We start from the raw sequence: 18960 nt of genomic DNA on the forward strand, positions 1-18960 counted from the left end.
GACCTATTTTAACCACGCGGTTTTGTTTTTGCTTTCATAAATTGGCTGTTTGTACACAGTTCACTGAAAACAGAAGTGAAACTCTGCTCTACATCCTGAGCTGAGAGCCTAATTCATATAGAGAGATTATTCTGGACCTCCGAAACACTTTATAATGAGTCGGCAACAGCTTGACTAGAAGGAGGAGTGGAAGCCTCTTCCAGCCTCTTTCCAGTCCATTATCTCCCCTCTCCACTCTGCAGCCTCACACTCCTCAGCAGTATTATGTTATAATTCTCTCCCGTGCGCCTCGCTTCTCTGTGCCGCCTGCTAGATATTCCTTCTCTCCCCTGTGACAGTTTCAGTTGCAGCCATTCTCACTCACTGTGAGCGAGTGCGAATGAGTCCCGTCCCAGGACTCATTTGAAAGGGTGAAACTGTGTTCCAGCATTTCTCCTGTGGATAAATTCCACAGGAGAAATGTTCAAAGCGGGCACCGGGTTCATGCACATGCACATATCCTCTCCCCCCTCCACCACTTCTCACTTTAGGTTTAAACAAAACCGATCCGAATTATGAGACCAATTTAAATCTGCAATCTTTGAGAGGCTTTGTACTTTATCTGCCTGGTTTAGCAGATTTCAGATGTGTCTTTAAGATCTGTAATACAGGAAGCTATATAAACAGCATTCAAAATACTTTCTAATCTAACTGAGGTCAAAAGTTAAGATTTGACCAATATTCTAAAACTAAAAAAATATCAGAATTCAGCAGCTGTTTAACGATTGGTATGGTTAATATAGTTAGCGAGACTAAAACAGCAATTTTCATGTGTATTCCTAGACTGTGTCGGAACCCGATTTTCCAAAAGGCTGCCAACATTTCCAAAAAGAGAAAGTTACATGACAGACAGAGGGGTAATGCTCTAAGTGCTAAAATAGAGCATATTTACTCTGTTTAGCCTTTCTGTTATCTGCTGAAAATCTTACTCTCTCTCATTCTCTGGTTGAACCTCAAACATGCACTCACTTGCTGTACTTTCTCAAAAGAAAAATTAAATGAACTACTCCCCCCTCCACTCAGTAATGGGGTTACAAAATTCAGGGACATAACATTTTAAAGCTGGAGACGTTTCTTGGGAATCAAGAGGAATTTCTGTGAATAAATGGACATAAACCTGACATTGAAAATATGAAGGTTGGTCGCTAAATGGAATGTTTAAATAAGGTTGTGTGAAATATATATTTCAGCATGATCTTGAGGTTTCATAGAAATATACTTGAATAAGGCTATGCTATTCATCAAACAGAGTGGCGATATGTCAGCCCATGACAAACTTCTGATTAAATATGCTTTTGCAACCCTACTCAGTAACAGTATCCACACTGAAGAGGGTTTTTTTGAGTTTGGTTTTTTTGTAGCGCTTAGATATTGTGCGCTCACTGATCAGAAAAGGTCTCATTGTTCAGTTTCTGACCAGTAAATCTGAAAATTGACCACCAGGCGATTTTTGGAGGCATCTCTGACAAAACAAGCAATATAACGTTGAGCTGGTAAACTAAAGATTATAAAATGAATTACAGGAAGCCATGTAATTTCACCTTAGCATTTTACCTTGCTGTAGACGGAGCCACTTTGCTGTCTGAAGTGCGTTGCCCACACTGCTCTGTTCACCACAGCCTATTTTTCTTAAGCAGAATAAACAGGCACGGCGGCTTTTACCACTTAATCTTCATGCAGGCAAAGCTGCAGCCGATACGTATAGCTCCTCCAGGAAGCCATGCACACCTTCAGGCTTCAGAAGAAATGCTTTTATGCATAAAATCGTCATTTGTCCCCGGTGGCAGACAAGCACGCTGTCTGATTTACACATTCTGTGCACAACGTGACCTATTTTTATTAACTGCCAGCCGAAGCTTAAAGAGACTGCTTCGCTGCCACCAAGTCACCCCCCCCCCTCCTCCTCGTTCCCTTCTTTCTGTTTAAACTTCTCGTTGTCCCTTCAAGGCCGCTCGCCTCTCCAAAAGCGTTCCACTCCTCTTTCATATTTGCCTTTAAATGTGCCGCTCCCTCGCCGAGCTTTGCTGTGGGAGGCGGATGTTAGATGAATGAAACGAGCCGACGAGGTCGCAGGCTCTGTGAAAAATACAAAGCGGAGAAATAAATCATTGAGGGGAAAAAAAAGAAAAAGCGACAGATTGGAGGTGAGCGAAACAGAAGGTTCACGTGGCAGAATCTGCGACACAGCCGTGGCAGATGTTTGAAGGAGCTTATGGTCATCCATATGATGTCTCCCATACCGTCCTTCACTCTTTAGTCATCCATCCATCGCCTATACCCGCTTATCCTTGTAGGATCGAGAGGGGGGGGGGGGTTGTTCGCTGGGTGATCACTCTTCTAACATTCATGTTCAATTTCCATCGAGTTGCATGCTCCATCTCTCATCCTTATCGTTCCTATTTTGTGCTGAATGATTTTTTAAAATTAAATTATTTGCGTGTTTGTGTGAGAAAGGCAGAAACTGTGAGATGAAGAAGAAATTGTCTATTAAACCTTGTAACATTGTCTCATTCATTCTTTTCAATGTGTTTTTTTTTTGTTCTTCTTCTTGTATTGTACTGTATTTCCTGTTTTCTTTTGTGTTTTCTCTGTGTTGTGTTTATTTATTTTCTTCAATGTGACAGGCTGCAGCACATGAGGCTTCTCCAGTAGTTTTTGAATCTGTAGATTTAATTTTTTTTGAAGATTCTGTTAAATAAGTAATTGTTAAAAATGTTTGAACAAAATAGTGTTAAGCTTCAATGCTTCTAAAAGGACTCTTTTCCAAAGAGATTAACAATATATGCATACATAACAGTTTAAATTACATTCATGGTTGTCATGTGATGCTGCCAGCGCATCTTGGCTCATTTGTTCCTGTGTTGTGTTTTTTTTTTCTTCCTCTGAATGTATTCATTTCATCTGTTTGAGTCATTAAATGTGTTGTTTCATTTTCATTTGGTGGTCTTTCTTCTTGTGCTTCATACGTTCTTAATTTTCATTCATGATCACAATCAATTTTTAATAAACTGTCCAGCAGAGCCCATTGGCTCTCCAAACACAGTTGCAGCCCCAGTGGAGTTTTTTATCTACTGCGCCTGGATAATGTTCTCCACAGGTATACATTCTTGTGTTTAAAGTGGCAAAAAAATAGCTGCAGCTTCTTTTGCATTTATTAGCATTTATTCATATGTAAAAACCTTAGAATAAATGCATTTGTAGTTACTATTGCATCAATCTCACATTAATCATTGTAGAAAACTCCAACAAGTACTTTTATTCAGTGGGATAAGAGAAAAAAATCATATGTTAAGAAATAATAGTTTTTTTTTTTGCGGAATTATTGATGCCACTAACAATTCCTGTAAAACAGAGTAGATGTATGTGAAGATTTGTCTTTTATCGATCAGAGTGTCATTTATAATCCACGACTTCCTGTTTCCTTGGAATAGGAAAATGAATGATATAGAGACCTGTTTCTGTTTGCCACTTCTCAAAATGGGAAAAACAAGAGAACAGCTAGGAAGTCAGGGAGCAGAGAAGACCAGCTCTGCTTTTCTGTTTGGATTGAAGGGGACCTGTTTATTTCACTCGTTCTAAAGAGTCTTCATATGATCCTTAATATGGTCACAAAGTGGATCTTGGGTATATGATAGAAATGCATAGCCCTTCTTAGCTGCATTAAGTCAACTTTCTGCAGATTAAACTTTTATAATCTTGATAAAAATCCTTCCCTTTGTGTGGCAGAGCAGGGAAAAAAAATAGCAAAAGGTAAAGTCTGTCTGTCTAGACGACAGGTCCTGTAATCTAATCTCTCTTGTTTGCCTCTTAGGCCCAGGGAGTCATGCTGGGCCAAAACAAACTTCTCAGTTTCCATTAAATCAGATTAAATTTTTCCACCAAAGACAAACAGCATTAGGTTCCTCGTCTAAAATTATTGGCTGGCACTGAAAGTGACAAGAGAGAAGGGGGGGGGGGGGGGGGTCTCGGTTCTCTGAGGCCTGAGCGCAGGAAGACTTGGGGATCTGTCTGGAAATCAGATTCAGACAGCAGCACGGACAAAGCTGGAAGCATCCCTCGGTCGGTTATGTAAATGCTCGCTGCATTTTTAATCCGCAGCTCTACAGCTGGCGGCCTTTCTTTACCGCTACAGAGCAGATCATTATTTCTGCCTCGACACATCTGCTTCTGCGATTATGCCATTCTCATTTAAAGCCAGCCCTCCCTTAATTCTCCTTTTATCCGCTGTCCAGTTTTCAGCTGCCGAGTTGCTTCCCACTGCAGGTTTGAAAAAAATATATATAATAATAAATAAATCAAAATAAAAGGTTTTGCCAAGTTTAGTGTTTTTTAAGCAACGTGACTCAGTTCAAACAAGAGCGTCGACGTCTAGAGGCAGGAATAACAGAATGAGCTGGCTGGGGGGGGGGGGGGTTGTATGATATAATCGTGATAAATGTCACCCAGAACAGACTCCCCGTCCCTTCGGTCTCACTCTTGTCTGTCGCTCCATCTGTCTCACCGGCATCCTCGCAGAAAAAAAAAAAAAAAAAAAAGACTGGCGAGCGGTTTTCATCGAAGGTTGAGCTCACCTCCCAGGCCGCAGACAGGAAATGGCCATATATAGGCTTTCTGTCTCCTCGCTGGAAGTTTCATAAGCTGCTGTTCTCCTCTCTCTGTGAGCAGTCTCCATAGCAACAGCATTTTGTTTCCCCTCTGTGGCAGGAAGAGAGAGAGAGAGAGATGTGAGTCTGAAATGAGACGGCGAGCGTAGATGTACGATTAGGGAGAAACAACAGAAGTGGACACACGGAGGAGGAAAAAAATATAAGAGCTGAAAGAGGAGATGAAAAGCACCGCAGGGTCGTCACATATTAAAGTGGGTTTTCTTGTTCCGGGAACGAGTGCCCGACCGAACACAAGCATTACATAAATGCGACTTTAGTCTGACTCACAGCTCCGTTCAGATATGGGCTTTTCAGGTCACAGCAGCAGGGATGAGGAAATGCACTGACAGCAAAGAATTAGGGCAGATCACTACTGTCAGTCGTTTTTGGGTAAAAGTCGGTGCAGTTTTTTTTTTTTTTTACCCCCCATTTCTCTGTCATGACGGTGAAGACCATCACAATGTGTCAATCGTCTTGTATGTCTTTGTAAACCTGGAAGCTTTTGACACAAGGACTCTGCTGTTCGCAATCAGCAGCATAACCTATTTATAGACCATTCAGACCCCAATTTGGGTTTCTCCTGAACAAAAATACAGTCATATTCAATAACTAGAATATTACTGTAAAGTTCATTTATTTCACTGACTCAATTAACTCAGGGAATCACGTTATATGGATTAACACAGATTGATTATGTTTTAAAGCCTTTATTGCGATAAATTGTGATTTTTTTTTTTTTACCCCACCTCCAGTTAATAAAAACACAGCATTTAAGACTGAAATATTGCATCAGACCAATAAAAAAAGCACAAATTTTCATGCAGAAACGAGGGCTTGATAAAAAGTATGTTTAATACCGGCTTAAAGGGTGTTTTATTTAACAAACAAGCCTCATGAAAATACGTCTTCTAATTCATTCAGTATAACTGCATATATCTAACGGAAACAAGAAATACTATTGATGTTTTTATGGTTTGTTTCACTCCCATCTCAATGGATGGGATGTCTAAATGAGGCTTAAAGTCTCATAATGAAGGAGTCATGTAAAAACTAATGAGGTATAAATGAAACACACAGTGATGGTTCTTGATATGGGTTACTGGCAGTTACCCAGGGTGGCAGTAAAAAGGGGGGGGGGGGGGGGGGTTGCACAAGCACCACATAAACAGTATAACTTGCATTTTGAAAGGGTTTTTACGTTTGAGCGCATAGCCCATGCTTGCAGAATCGAGGGACTTTTTTCTGTGCTTTGTGCAGAACCTCAGTGATTTAGGCCCACCCTAGAGTTTAGATGATTGCCTACGTTCTGCCGACACCAGATACCGGTTAAAAGTGTCTCACAGAATAAAACAGTTACGTCCCTCTGCTTTCTCTCTCACTTTTTGCAGGAGTCACAGGGTTCTTCCACCTCTCTGTCTTCCGCCCAAGCTCCTAGCCCGGTGGAAGACGGCAACGGCGTCATTTCTGAAGGTGAGGAACCTTTGTGTTACCAAACTGTTTCATCCATTATTAAATAAGGAGAGCCCGACACTTCCAAATGTCACGCGTACCCGAGTCAGTGTTTGTGACCTTGGACACCTTTCTTCTGTAACTTATTTATGTTTTCCCCTGATTTGTACATTGTGTTCTCAACGCAGTTTTGCCCCTACCTCTTCCCTCCTTTCACGCCCTACTGCAAAATGCTGTAGTGTATCATGTAGAATGGTTGATCGTTTATCACGCTGCACTATCTAGAGAGAAATAGGATGAATGTCTTTTAAATTAATCTGACTTTTTCCTTTAGAGGTTTTATTCACTCGGGGAGCCCCGCAAACCATGACTTTAATTCATTTTAATTAATTTAAATGTAATATTCAACTGATCACCCATTTCATTTATTCACATTTCTCTTTACAAATTGGTTTCATGTTTAACTTTCCATTTGCTTGAATCGATTACCATTCAGAGAGCTGTGCCGAGGGTTAGCGTGACAGAAAGGCGAGCGCCGAGTGCAACCAAAGCGTCTGAATGAGCTAAATGCTTAGATTAAAAATCTATCTGTAACCATCAGGGAACTTCAGACTCCTTTTAATTGGTTTTTAAACTTTTTTTGCATCGTCCCCTCCTGCAGCTGAGATTCTCCAGGATGAAGTTCCCGCTGTGCCGCCCTACTTATCAGAGCGCTACAGGGTGGGGCGGATGCTGGGCGACGGGAACTTTGCGGTTGTGCGGGAATGCGTGGAGCTCTCCACGGGGCGGGAGTACGCGCTGAAGATCATCAACAAGGGCAAATGCAGAGGCAAGGTAAACAAATGACTCCCCACAGCAACTTCTGAATTGAATCTGTGTTCAGTCAAGCGGGGAAACTGTAATGAGCCAGCTGGACTGTGATTTCTTCTGTTGAGCTGCTCGAGTAAAGCTTGACATATTGTTGTTTTTTTTTTGCTGGGATAGTTTGATTAAGTACATCGACTTTCGTTAATGCAAGTGTTTCACTTAGCTGTTGTTGTATTTGCTCCAAGGAACACATGATACAGAACGAGGTGGCCATCCTCCGCCGGGTCAAGCACCCAAATATCGTTTTACTCATCGAAGAGGTGGACACTTACAATGAGCTTTACCTGGTCATGGAACTGGTCAAGGTATGTGTGTTTCCTGTTATAATTGAGGTATGTGCAGTGCTTTGTGAAAAAAAAAAAAAAAAATTGTCATCCTTTAACATCTAAAACCCAAACCTCATTGGACCTGATTAGGATTCAGGATGATAGGTCAACACAAAGTAGTGCATAATTGTGAACGCCAAGGGAGAAGAGATATGGGTTTCAATGTTTTTCCTATTAAAAATCTGAAAAGTATGGCATGCGTTTCCATTTTTTTTTCAAGTATGTCTACCAGGTTTGCAGATCTAGAAATTAGATTTGTCTGACTCCTCCTTACAAAGTAGCTCAAGCTCAGTCCGACTGGATGGAGAGCATCACCCACTGAGAGCCGAGCAGATATTGACACATATTGACACATATTCTTAATTGGATTCAGACCTGGACTTTGACTGGGCCGTTCTAGCACATAAACATGCCCTGATGTAAACCATTCTCTTGTAGCTGTGGCTGTACATCACATTGTTTGCCTCGTTAAAGGTGAACCTCCACCCGTCTCAAGTATATTACAGCCTCTAACGGGTTTTCTTCCAGAGTTGCCTTGTGTTGAGCTCCTTCCATTACATTACTACATCTGTGCTGGAAAAAGCATCCCCACAGCATAACGCTGCCACCAAAATTGAGGATGACGTGTTCAAGCATGTGTAGTATTATTTTGCCAGGCAAAGCATTTTGCATTGAATCCATAAAGTTAAATTCTCGTCTGAACGGAGCCCCCTCTTCCACATGTATGCTGTGTCCCCTGAAAGACTTGTGGCAAACTTCAAACAGAACCTCCTCTGGCATTCGTTCATCAGTCGGCTGTCTTTAATTTGAGCAGATTTTCACCCATGCCATACTCTTCGTGGAAATGATTTGAACAGAGCTCCAGAGATATGTAGGATATCGTTTCATGACCTAACTCTGCTTTAAACGTCCCGTCTACTTTATCTCCGGCCTGTCCGCTGTGTCCCCTGGTCTCCCTCATGCTGTCTGCTCTCTGTGGTTCTTTATCGAACCTATGATGCTTTGACAGACAAGCTGCATTTATACCCAGATAAAATTTGACACAGAAGGGTAATATTTACTCATTAGGTGATACTGGATTTTATTCAGGCGTGTCTGAACAGGATCTGGATTCATATACTTGTTTTAATCTTTAGGTTTTTTTTAATTTGCATGCATCCTGCAGCCTTTTTTTTCTCCTTCCACTTCACATTTCCGTATTGTATCGCTGTTGTCTTGTTAGATCCCAATAAAATACCTAGAGCCTTAGAGAAAAGATTTTAACAGGATAGGGTTTTTCTTTCTTTCTGTAAGGCACCGTAGGAGCCATTTGCTCTGCTTTGGGATATGTCGCCAAATTGAGTTTTTGCGCATACGTTCTATTACACACGATGCTGATCAATCCGGCGAGGGGAAGCGGCAGAGATGACGACAGAGACAGAAGCGTAGCGATCGAGCAGCGCAACGAATGACGAAGTCACGCAGTATGAGACGGCAGAGAATCACTCCTTGGCTCCCGGGCGCTCTTGTGCTCGCATTCTTCATTCTCTCCCCTGCTCTCTGAGTCGAGAAATGTTTGTGCATAATTCAGGAGCCAGGAATGGGATCCATCTGTTCGTGCCGTCGTGTGGAGTACTACAGAATATAGATGCGAGCCAGTCTGTGGGAGAAATGTGCGTACGTGTCACCGTGTCCAAAAGTGGGAGGAGGATGGAGAGGAGGCTGTGGATGAATGAGGTGGAACGCAGGGGCTGCCAGGATGACAGAGACGGAGAGGAGCGAGGGAGACAAATAGTGCAAAGCGAGGCGCTAGTATTTACGTATTCTTTTGTTTGCTTCTGCGTTGGGTTAGTCGCTTTAATTTGGATTCAGGGAGCTGTCAGAAAAGCATTTGACACGTTATCAGGAAGGCTTCTGGAGAAATTAAACCCATGGATAATGATGATGCTTTTAAAAAGACATTTATTATCAGTAGATTCTCACACAAGCCCCAAGGAGTGATGCAAACAACCTTAATTACACAAATGTGCTGCGCACGGCAGAACATTGTTGTTAGTCATCTTGATGATGAACATGAACTTCAGATAGCGTGAGGACGGTCTTTGATCATCTACACTGGGCCCCTTTTACATCTCTTAGACTATATATTAACGGAATATATAATAAATGATGTTTGGCACGAGACTTGACTCATATATGGGACAGTAAGCATGTTGAAGAAGGATCAAATGCAGACACAACACTATGCATGGAGGGCATCACCCCGTCACCCCTGTGAGGCATGGTGGAGGTTGCATAGTCCTGTGGGAATGCTTTTATCAGGCAGGGGTAGGAAGCCGCTAAGAGTTGATGTGATGATGGATGGAGCTAAATACAGGGTAATCCTGGGAGTCTGCATCAGCCTTGAGACTGGGGTGGAGGTTCACCTTCCATTACAGCACCCTAAACATACCACCACAGGAATGCACGGCAAACTTTTCAGGTTTATTTCTATAAAGATATTTTTCAACCACTTATAATTTTTGTGAGGTGAGGCTATGGGCTATAAATACCTTTGCAGGATCACCAGCTACTGCGGCTGTGTAGGCGCTGTTGTTTCCCAGCTTTCATTTAAACAGTTGTCACCAGGGAGGTCTAAAGCCTGACAGTGTGTCTGGCATTTCCCTGCGGTACTTTGTCCCACACATCCAGAGAGTCTGAGGCAGGGCTGGACAACAGACAACCTCGGCTCTATTTGAGTCCTCTGCTCCGTTTAGCCCGCTCAGGGAAAAAAGACGGATAGAATCAGGGAGCGTGAGAGAAAAGAAGAGGCTGAGATTTGGAAAAAGGCGAACTACGATGAGCTGAAGTCTGAGAGAAAGGATGAAAGGAGGGATTATTAACAGAAACAATTAGTTGAAAATGGAAATATACAAGACATGGGGATGAGAAGTTTAACACTAGAGTGAAATTACAGACTTGCACAACCCCCGCTCTTTTCTGCAGTAAAGTCTCCAAAAAAGTTGGAAATGAATCACGTCGACTTCTGTTTGAGGAAACGAAAATGCCAGATAATTTCCCACAACAGTATGGTCCCGGTCCCTAATAGCTCGCAATGACTCGTCCGCAGGGGGGAGATCTGTTTGACGCCATCACCTCAGCCAACAGATACACGGAGAGGGATGCCAGCGGGATGCTCTACAATCTGGCCAATGCCATCAAGTACCTCCACAGCCTCAACATCGTGCACAGAGACATCAAACCAGAAAACCTCCTGGTGAGTTGACACATGTAATTTGGAGAGCTCTGGTGCCCTGCATCTTCTCTCTGATGAAGATTATCCTTCGGTTCAAATTCTTCTGGTCATTTCCACAACCCGATTTCTGCTGTTCTTTCACCCGAAAATGTCCCAAATGATGCGGGGTCACTTTCAGACGTCAACCAAATGCTATCTATATTTGCGCAAGCAGCTTTAAAGGGATAGTTCGGTACTTTTGAAGTTCAGTTCTGCTCAAATGCTTTTAAACTGCAATAGATTACCGATACTACCGGCGTTTAGCTGTGTTTTCTGCTTCCACCTCTGCAAGGTCTGACTCTAGCACCAGTTAGGGACGACAGGAAAGAATAGCTAGAAAAATAAAAGTTGTGAGCACCGTGGCAAAATGTTTTTATTTTTGATCCGCCTAAAACGAATAAAGAGTAGTAAAACGGAGCTTCCATCTTAAAAAGTTGGATTGTCATTGGAATAAAATGAGTTCCTGGTCTTATCTTCCCCACAGCGTACTTAGATATCTCCCACCACAGAGAGGCTAGTTCAACTTTGACGTTTCTTAAATTACAATTAAAATTATGAGTCTCAGGATTTTGAGACTAATAACTGTATTTAGGTGATAGAGGTCTCCTTTGGTCTTTCACCCATCTCGGACTAGCCATTAAAGACTGATACTAAAGACACCATCAGTGTGTGTAAGGCAGATAAACTGCTCGCTGCCTTTTAAAAATCCTGAACTTCGTGTTATTTTTTTTTTTTTTTTTGTAATATTCAGGTGTACGAACATGCAGATGGCAGCAAAAGCCTGAAGCTGGGAGACTTTGGTTTGGCGACCGTGGTGGACGGACCCCTCTACACCGTCTGCGGGACCCCAACATATGTAGCACCTGAAATCATTGCAGAGACAGGGTAAGAGCGGCACCCGTGAGGCTGAGGCTGTGTAACTAAATCAGCGCATGTGTGATGAAAGCTGCAGAGCAAAATGGATTCATGTCGTCTCATCGTGCCTGGAGCATCTCTAATTCTACTCATTTCTTCATCTCGCTACAGGTATGGCCTTAAGGTGGACATCTGGGCAGCTGGAGTCATCACCTACATCCTACTGTGTGGTTTCCCACCCTTTCGAGGGTAAGTTTATACTTGCAAAAATATTGATAGAATCGGGGTTCCAATGCGTACCTTTGACTGACAGAAACCTGAAATTATATTAATATGTATGTTGTATTTAAGTTCAATTGCTTAAAAGTGTCTTGTCTGTTTTTGAACGGGGTGTTTCTATACAATAGTGTCCTATTTGCAATACAGTAGCCTAGATGGGACACTATAGACAAGCTTTTAGATGGGTTTTTTTTAGGGGCACCATCAGTGTTTCTGCATTTACTCATTTCTGCCACTTGATGTCGCCATATCCTACACCTGGACGTCGTATTGCATCTGTAATTCTTTATCCGAGAATGATTTCGCTCATATACATTTTTTTTTTCATATGAACATCTCTGCAGAAGCAGTGAGGACCAAGAAGCCCTTTTTGATCAGATACTGATGGGGCAGCTCGAATTTCCCCTGCCATACTGGGACAACGTGTCAGAGACAGCCAAGGTAAGCCTCCCCTGCGTTGCACCGCGGAGAGGACAATGTGCCAGCACAGAAAACAAGCTCACCCCCCTGGCCGCTTGTTTCTGCAGGACCTGATCCGATCCATGCTGGAGGTGGAGGTGGACCAGAGATACACTGCCCTGCAGGTGCTGGAGCACCCATGGGTTACTGTGAGTATAGCGCCCGTGAGCTTGCGTGGGCATCCCACTCCTTTTCAGCTGAATTGTCTCTCTCCAGAAACACTGACTTGCTGATTTTTTTTTTTTTTTTTTTTTTTTTTTTGCAGAATGAGGGTCTGTGTGAAAACGAGCACCAGCTGTCTGTAGCAGGAAAGATAAAGAAGCACTTCAACACGGGGCCGAAGGTCAACGACTCCAATGCAGGGGTGTCGGTCATTTCTGTAAGTTATTAACCGCCTCATTCAGCTGGTTCCACTGCTATCGCACACAGTTAAAATGTTTTACACAAAGGACCGTTTATTCTTGCATTTTTTTCTCCCCCCCCCCCACCTATTAGCTCCAACACTTTAGACAGATCCATCTTTCCGAGTGAAGTTTTCTCACGTGTGCTGCTGTTTGGTTTCTCTTTTGTGTTCAGCTGGATGACAGCTTTTCTATGCAGCGATCTGGGTCGTTGGATTTCTACCAGCACCCGGCTATGTACTGGATAAGGTACGCCAGGTTTCCATGGAGACGTGAAATACGGCAGAAAGAGGCCAGAATATTTGAAACAAGCTAAAATGGTGTCTGTGAAACTGATAACCCAAGCCCCCCCCATCCATCGTTGAGTGCTACCCCGCTGGTTGGCTGCTGCTGGGCTGCGATTTCAGCATGCTCTTGTGTTTGCTTCTTCCCCTTCATCCTTCCCTCGTTATCAACACACTTTTCGTACCCGCTTAACCCGCACTGTCCTGTGCCGTGTTATTTTTTATTTTATTTTTATCAGTGTCTCCTGGATGAAAGCGATGGCATTGATAAATGCAACAAATATTTTGTGTTGCAGCGATTTTCAGAGGACTTCTTTGTGAATGCTGCCTTTTCAAACAAATGTTGTTCCCGAGTTTGTGCCTTCGAATCCCTGTGGTTTTATTCGTGTGTTTGTGAGTTCTGTTTGAGGTGTTGCTTCCAGCCCACTCGTATAAGAGCATGCCTTGCTCTTTTGCTTCGCCCGCCTGGCTTCCCTTAGCTTGACCTTTTCCACTGACACGTGGAGGAGCTTGGGTTTCATAGCTCGTCGAGATGCCGGTGGCAAGAGGAATTGGTGACGCACACGAGTAAATCAGCGACGATGAACCAAATATTTAACTAATTACGTCTCTGATTTCTTGTCACTTTGGCGTATAATTGAGTTCAGAATGATAAAAAAAAAACAACTACAAACACCTTCTGTGGAAATAGAAAAAGTGATGCAGGGTTCCTACACTGTCTGGACAAGTATAGCATTTTGTGTTTTTCAGGTTTGGGTATCCATCCGTCCGTCCGTTTGTCCACCAATCCCTTCATCCTTCCATTCTCTGGTTATTGTAGATTCTAAATTAAAAGTCCACGACTGTAGCAATCGTTGTTTTTAAATTGCCTATAAAAAGAATGAAAACTCTGAACATTTGAGTCTGAAAGGGTATTGACTTATAGTATAAGATAAGATAAGATAAGATAAGATAGGCTTTATCGATCTCACATTGGAGAAATTTACTTGTTACATTGGCTCAATAGTCAATAGTCAGAAGAAGGAGCCAAAAGTAAGAAAGGGTGCATCAGTTATATACAGTGTCAATTCAAATATACAGTGGATCAAAAAGAAAATGAGAAAGAATAAAACAAATAAAAAACAAATAGATAAGAATAAAAATACAGGCGAAATCGAAGTGAGCAGATGATGTCATATGTACATTCACTGTGATATATATATATATATATAAATATATATATATGTATTGACATATATTCACGTGGTGATAGCAGCAGAAGTCGCTTCTTTCAGGATTATTGCACGGGTTGGTACAGTGTATTAAATAGATTATTGCACATTAGTTATTGCACATTACTTATTATCCCAGAAATGTGTAGGAACCCTGGTGAAGCTAGTGGTGCTGACATTTTACTTTTGCTTTCGGTAATTCCTCTTGTGACCGTCCACCTGAACAGCAATCATTACCTGACAAGCACCCCTTGCTGGATTAACACGTGCTGGAACTGATCACAATGTGCTCCTGTGCTTCCCTCTGCCAGGCCACCCCTCTTGATAAGGAGGGGCAGATTCTCAGACGAGGACGCCACCCGAATGTGAAACCGTCGCCTTTGCAGATGATCCAGACTGTGAGCGCAGAAACGACAGCAAACGCACGCCGGCCGGAACTTCCCAGTTGCCTACCCGGCCTGCCCGCAGACCCTCCCTCTCCGACCCCTGACACTTGCTCCGACCCCTCCTCGGATCCAAGCCCCCTGTCGGACTCCGATGATGTCTCCATCAGCTCGGTCAGCACTGTCTACTCCCCCGGCTCGCCCTTCTAGTGATCGGATGGAGGGGAGGAGAAGGAGGAGGAGGTGGAGAAGCAAGGAGGAAATCCTCCTCCCACTCGCCCTTTCAGTGATTGGATGGAGGGGAGGAGGAGGAGGAGGAGAAGCAAGGAGGAAATCCTCCTCCCACTCGCCCTTCCAGTGATTGGATGGAGGGGAGGAGGAGGAGGAGGAGAAGCAAGGAGGAAATCCTCACCCAGCTCCTCTTGTATAGAGGAGAAGGAGGAGGAGGAGGAAAAGGAGATGTCTCCACATCTTCTTGTTGGGGTCACTGCGGATAACAGCAGAGAAAAGACGACAGAGAGAGAATTTTAAGATCCCCTGAATCCATCTATCCAATTTCATAAAAGGAGAGATTGATGGAGGGGTGAAAGAAGAACGATGACTTTCTTTTATTTCTTTTTAACGTTCTCTTATCTGAGCACATGTCGAGCTCAAGGAGCAAGAAAGGGGCAAGAACTGTTTGCCATTTTCGGTGATGATCCGGGCCAAACATGGAAACTTCCTCACGCTGGAACAGCTCAATATGGCAATATGAGAACTCTGACCGATGTTCATGTTTTACTGAACCTTTATTTAATCATGGTTTATTTACTGCATTTTTTTATACGTATCTCTCTTTTTCATAGAAGAAAAAAAAAACACGTTGTCCTTGTCCTAAAGAGTTTGGTGGATTGAAAATGAAGGAAAAGTCCGTAGAAGTAGAACTCGGAGAGGTTTAAAAGTAGGCTGCGGTAGACTTGATGAAACAGTGGAATCCGAGCTACAAGAAGTAGAAATGAGTGAAAATGTTCAAAGACTCCACACGGCCTTCTCCTAACTTTGGGTTTACATTTTACAAAGACGTTAATGGTGCATTCTATCACTACTTTTTACTTTGGTACCTGCTATAGTCACAACATCTCAAACCAGACAAATACAGCAGCTTCCGAACGCTTGTAGCAGACATCTGAACTACTTTTTTTGTTAACACAATCATTAACTGACACCCTCCTTGATCTTTATCTTCAACCAACACCACAGCTGTCATTCATTCGTTCTCAGCCGTGTCTCAACAAAGTTGGAATATCCTCGAAAAGTTCATTTGTTTTTAGCAACTTGATTCGAACAGTGAAACTCAGATACACCACGTTTGTAACCAGAGTTGTAATTTACCGCCGTTGATTTCAGGTGATTTTGATGTTTGTGGCTTGCAGCATTTGAAAACCCAAAATTCTTTCACAGAAAAAAATTGTAATATTATTTGAGGGCTTTTATTTTGGACAGCTTACTGAAAAGTATATCCATGTAGCTACTGTACAGAATATGCACACAATGCTTGTTCAGGGGCTCCTTTTGCATCCGCTACTATAGTTCAGTGGAGCACGGCACGCAGGCAATCCGCCTGTCGCTCCGCTTGGATGTCAAGCAAGCCCAGGCTGTTCTAATAGTGGCCTTCAGCTTGTCTGCATCGCTGATTATGATGTTTCTCATCTTCCTATTGACAACATCTCATAGATTCTTTATTATGTTTAGGTGCGGTAAATTTGCTGACCAAACACGCACAGTGATAGCTTGGTCAGTAAACCATACACGACAGTCGTTTTGGCAGCATGAAATCAGAATCTTTATCAAATTTGTCAGCTGACGGAGGCATCTATGGGGATTTGTTGAGGCGACTTAACCAAGTTCTTGAATGGACGCTGCCTCACTTTTGCTTGTGCACCTTTTTCTACCATACTTTTTCCTTCCACTCAGCTTTCCGTTGATATGCTTGTACACAGCACTCTGTGGAAATCCAGCCTCTTCAGCACCTGCCTTTTTCTGTCATTGACAGTCAGCTGCACAACCATTGAGTCAGCACTTCCCCATAATTGTATTCCCCATAACACTCCCATAAAATAATAAAATAATTTTTTTTTTTTCATCTCATGTAATCATATGGCTATGTGATTAACGGGGTTTTGGATTTTCATTAGTTATGAGCCATCAATAATCATCCAAAATTAACAGAAGTAACTACTGAAATGGATTCCACTGTGTGTGTAATAACTGTGTAATACAGGATTTTCAGCTATTGAATTAATTTAATAAAATAAATTAGCTTTTTGATATTCCAATTTAATGAGATGCACCTGTTTTCCAACATTAAAGAAAGGTATGATTGTTATGGTCCAAAGGCTACTTAAACAGGTACTAATGAGTATCGAGGGGTGCCTATTTACACAAAAGTCTTTTTACAATTAAAGATGACAGAGAGAATGGTGGGATGGATGAAAACCAGCAGCACTCGTGCAAAGCAGTTAAAAGACAGAGGAGGACTTATTTAAGCTCTGTAAACCTCATTCATGACTTCATTTATTTAGATGAAAGCATGACAGACATACAGTAGCCTATTCTTATAATAAAACTGTTTAGTGATGAAGTATTGTTTATATGTTAAACGAATAACAGTTTTATTTATTTTGATAGTTCACAATACAGTATATTTCTTTACTAGTAGTAAATCTATGACAATTGTAAAAAAATAAAAAATTAAAAAAGAACTGAAAAGAATAGAAAAAAAAGAATCAAGTCAGTAATCGAAAAAAAAAAATGAATCCAGGAATCATCTGGTCAAAATGGAAAAACAATAACAGTTAAGATGAAAAGAATCATTTTTACCTGATGTTGTTCCACTTAGATAAATCCACTCTGTCAAATCTACATTTTGAAAAAAAAAAAAAAAGAAATAGAAACCATAATTTTTGCTTCATATTCAGTCCTGACAAAGATGTCACTCTGTGCAAAATTAGCCATCAGTAACTGCAAATTTGATTTGCAGTTACTGATGTGCCGGACGAAATGCAGAAACGCACTTTTTTTTTTTTTTATAACTTGATTTTCTGGGATATTTTACTGCAGTTGTGTGATTTATCTGCGTTTCCACATTTCTTCCTATCACGGCATATACACGGTAATGTGCTGCAGTATGAATATGTTGTGCTGATGAAACCCACTCTCTCCGGCACATGGTTAACCAAAGTGCTCTCACTGCTGCTGCACTGCATTCAGCCTGTCCTGAATACTGATACCTGTACCTCTCTTCATCGTTGGTCTATCAATAAACAGTAGTAATAATCAAAACCTGTTTAAAAAATTGTTTGTGTCTGGGGGGTTTTCACTGTTGCTCAGCCTAATTGTGGCCACATAGGTTTGCTTTGACTTATCCCTTTGAATAAAGATGATTAAAATCTCCTTAATATTTTTTCAGTTCTATTTTCCAACCGGTTTGCAAACTAAGGAGTACCTTAGTTTGCAAACTAAGGTACTCCTTATTATATTATTATTATTATTATTATTATTATTATTATTATTATTATTATTATTATTATTATTATTATACCTGTACTTTGGTAGGGGATGGTCCAACAGGATGACAATGGAGATTTGTTATCAAAAGTTCATGATAAGAGTGTGTGTGTGTGTGTGTGTGTGTGTGTGTGTGTGTGTGTAGGATATATATATATATATATATATATATATATATATATATATATATATATATATATATATATATATATATATATATAGCAGGGCAGCATCGAGTCACAAAAGACAAACAACCATGCACACACTCATACCTAAGGTATGAGTGTGTGCATTAGTTGGTCTATCTAAATCTACAATTAAGATGGACCAACTAAACTACCAATCATGGTTTTGAACACACAGCCGTGCATGCAAAAGGAAAACATGCAAACTCCATGCAGAAAGACCCCACGCCAGGATTTTAACCCAGGACCCTCTTGCTGCCAGGCAACGGTGCTACCAACTGGCCCTCTGTGCAGACCCATACATATACATATACATATATATATATATATATATATATATATATATATATATATATATATATATATATATATATATATATATAGAGAGAGAGAGGAGAGAGAGAGAAGAGAGAGAATATACAGAATATATATATATATATAAATATATATATATATATAAATATATATATACATATATAAATATAATATATATATATATATATATATATATATATATAATATTATATTTATACTATATACTACTATCAATATGTATGTTACTATTACTAAGAATATTAATGCAATTAAGTAGAAAAATAGCAGCATATGCTTAATGATGATAATAAACACAATAAGAAAAATAATTCTCATTTCTCATTATTATTATTCTGTTTGCGCCGTTCACATTGTTCTAACACCTTCCGAATAAATAAATTACTACTCCACTCTACTACTATCCAAATGAAACAATTAATTAATTTGACGAGATAAAGAGAA

General features: G+C 41.2%; 1 protein-coding gene across 7 annotated transcripts in view; it reads left to right on the forward strand.

The window, feature by feature from the left end:
- dclk1a (doublecortin-like kinase 1a) overlaps positions 1-17773 on the forward strand; it is a 68638-nt gene extending 50865 nt beyond the window's left edge. For 4 of the 7 annotated variants that reach the window (XM_036143020.1, XM_036143022.1, XM_036143026.1 and 1 more), the window contains 10 exons: positions 6074-6155; positions 6796-6968; positions 7187-7306; positions 10416-10562; positions 11332-11465; positions 11607-11684; positions 12059-12155; positions 12242-12322; positions 12439-12552; positions 14381-17773. In XM_036143020.1, the coding sequence (XP_035998913.1) occupies positions 6074-6155; positions 6796-6968; positions 7187-7306; positions 10416-10562; positions 11332-11465; positions 11607-11684; positions 12059-12155; positions 12242-12322; positions 12439-12552; positions 14381-14662 (1308 nt within the window). In that variant the 3' untranslated portion in view covers positions 14663-17773. Of the gene's footprint in view, positions 1-6073; positions 6156-6795; positions 6969-7186; positions 7307-10415; positions 10563-11331; positions 11466-11606; positions 11685-12058; positions 12156-12241; positions 12323-12438; positions 12553-12749; positions 12824-14380 lie in introns of all 7 variants that reach the window. The other 3 variants (XM_036143023.1, XM_036143024.1, XM_036143021.1) reach the window with 2 other exon arrangements.
- Positions 17774-18960: the final 1187 nt, after the last annotated feature.

The sequence above is a fragment of the Fundulus heteroclitus genome, chromosome 11 (assembly GCF_011125445.2).
Source record: "Fundulus heteroclitus isolate FHET01 chromosome 11, MU-UCD_Fhet_4.1, whole genome shotgun sequence".
In the NCBI taxonomy this organism is placed as follows: Eukaryota; Metazoa; Chordata; class Actinopteri; order Cyprinodontiformes; family Fundulidae; genus Fundulus; species Fundulus heteroclitus.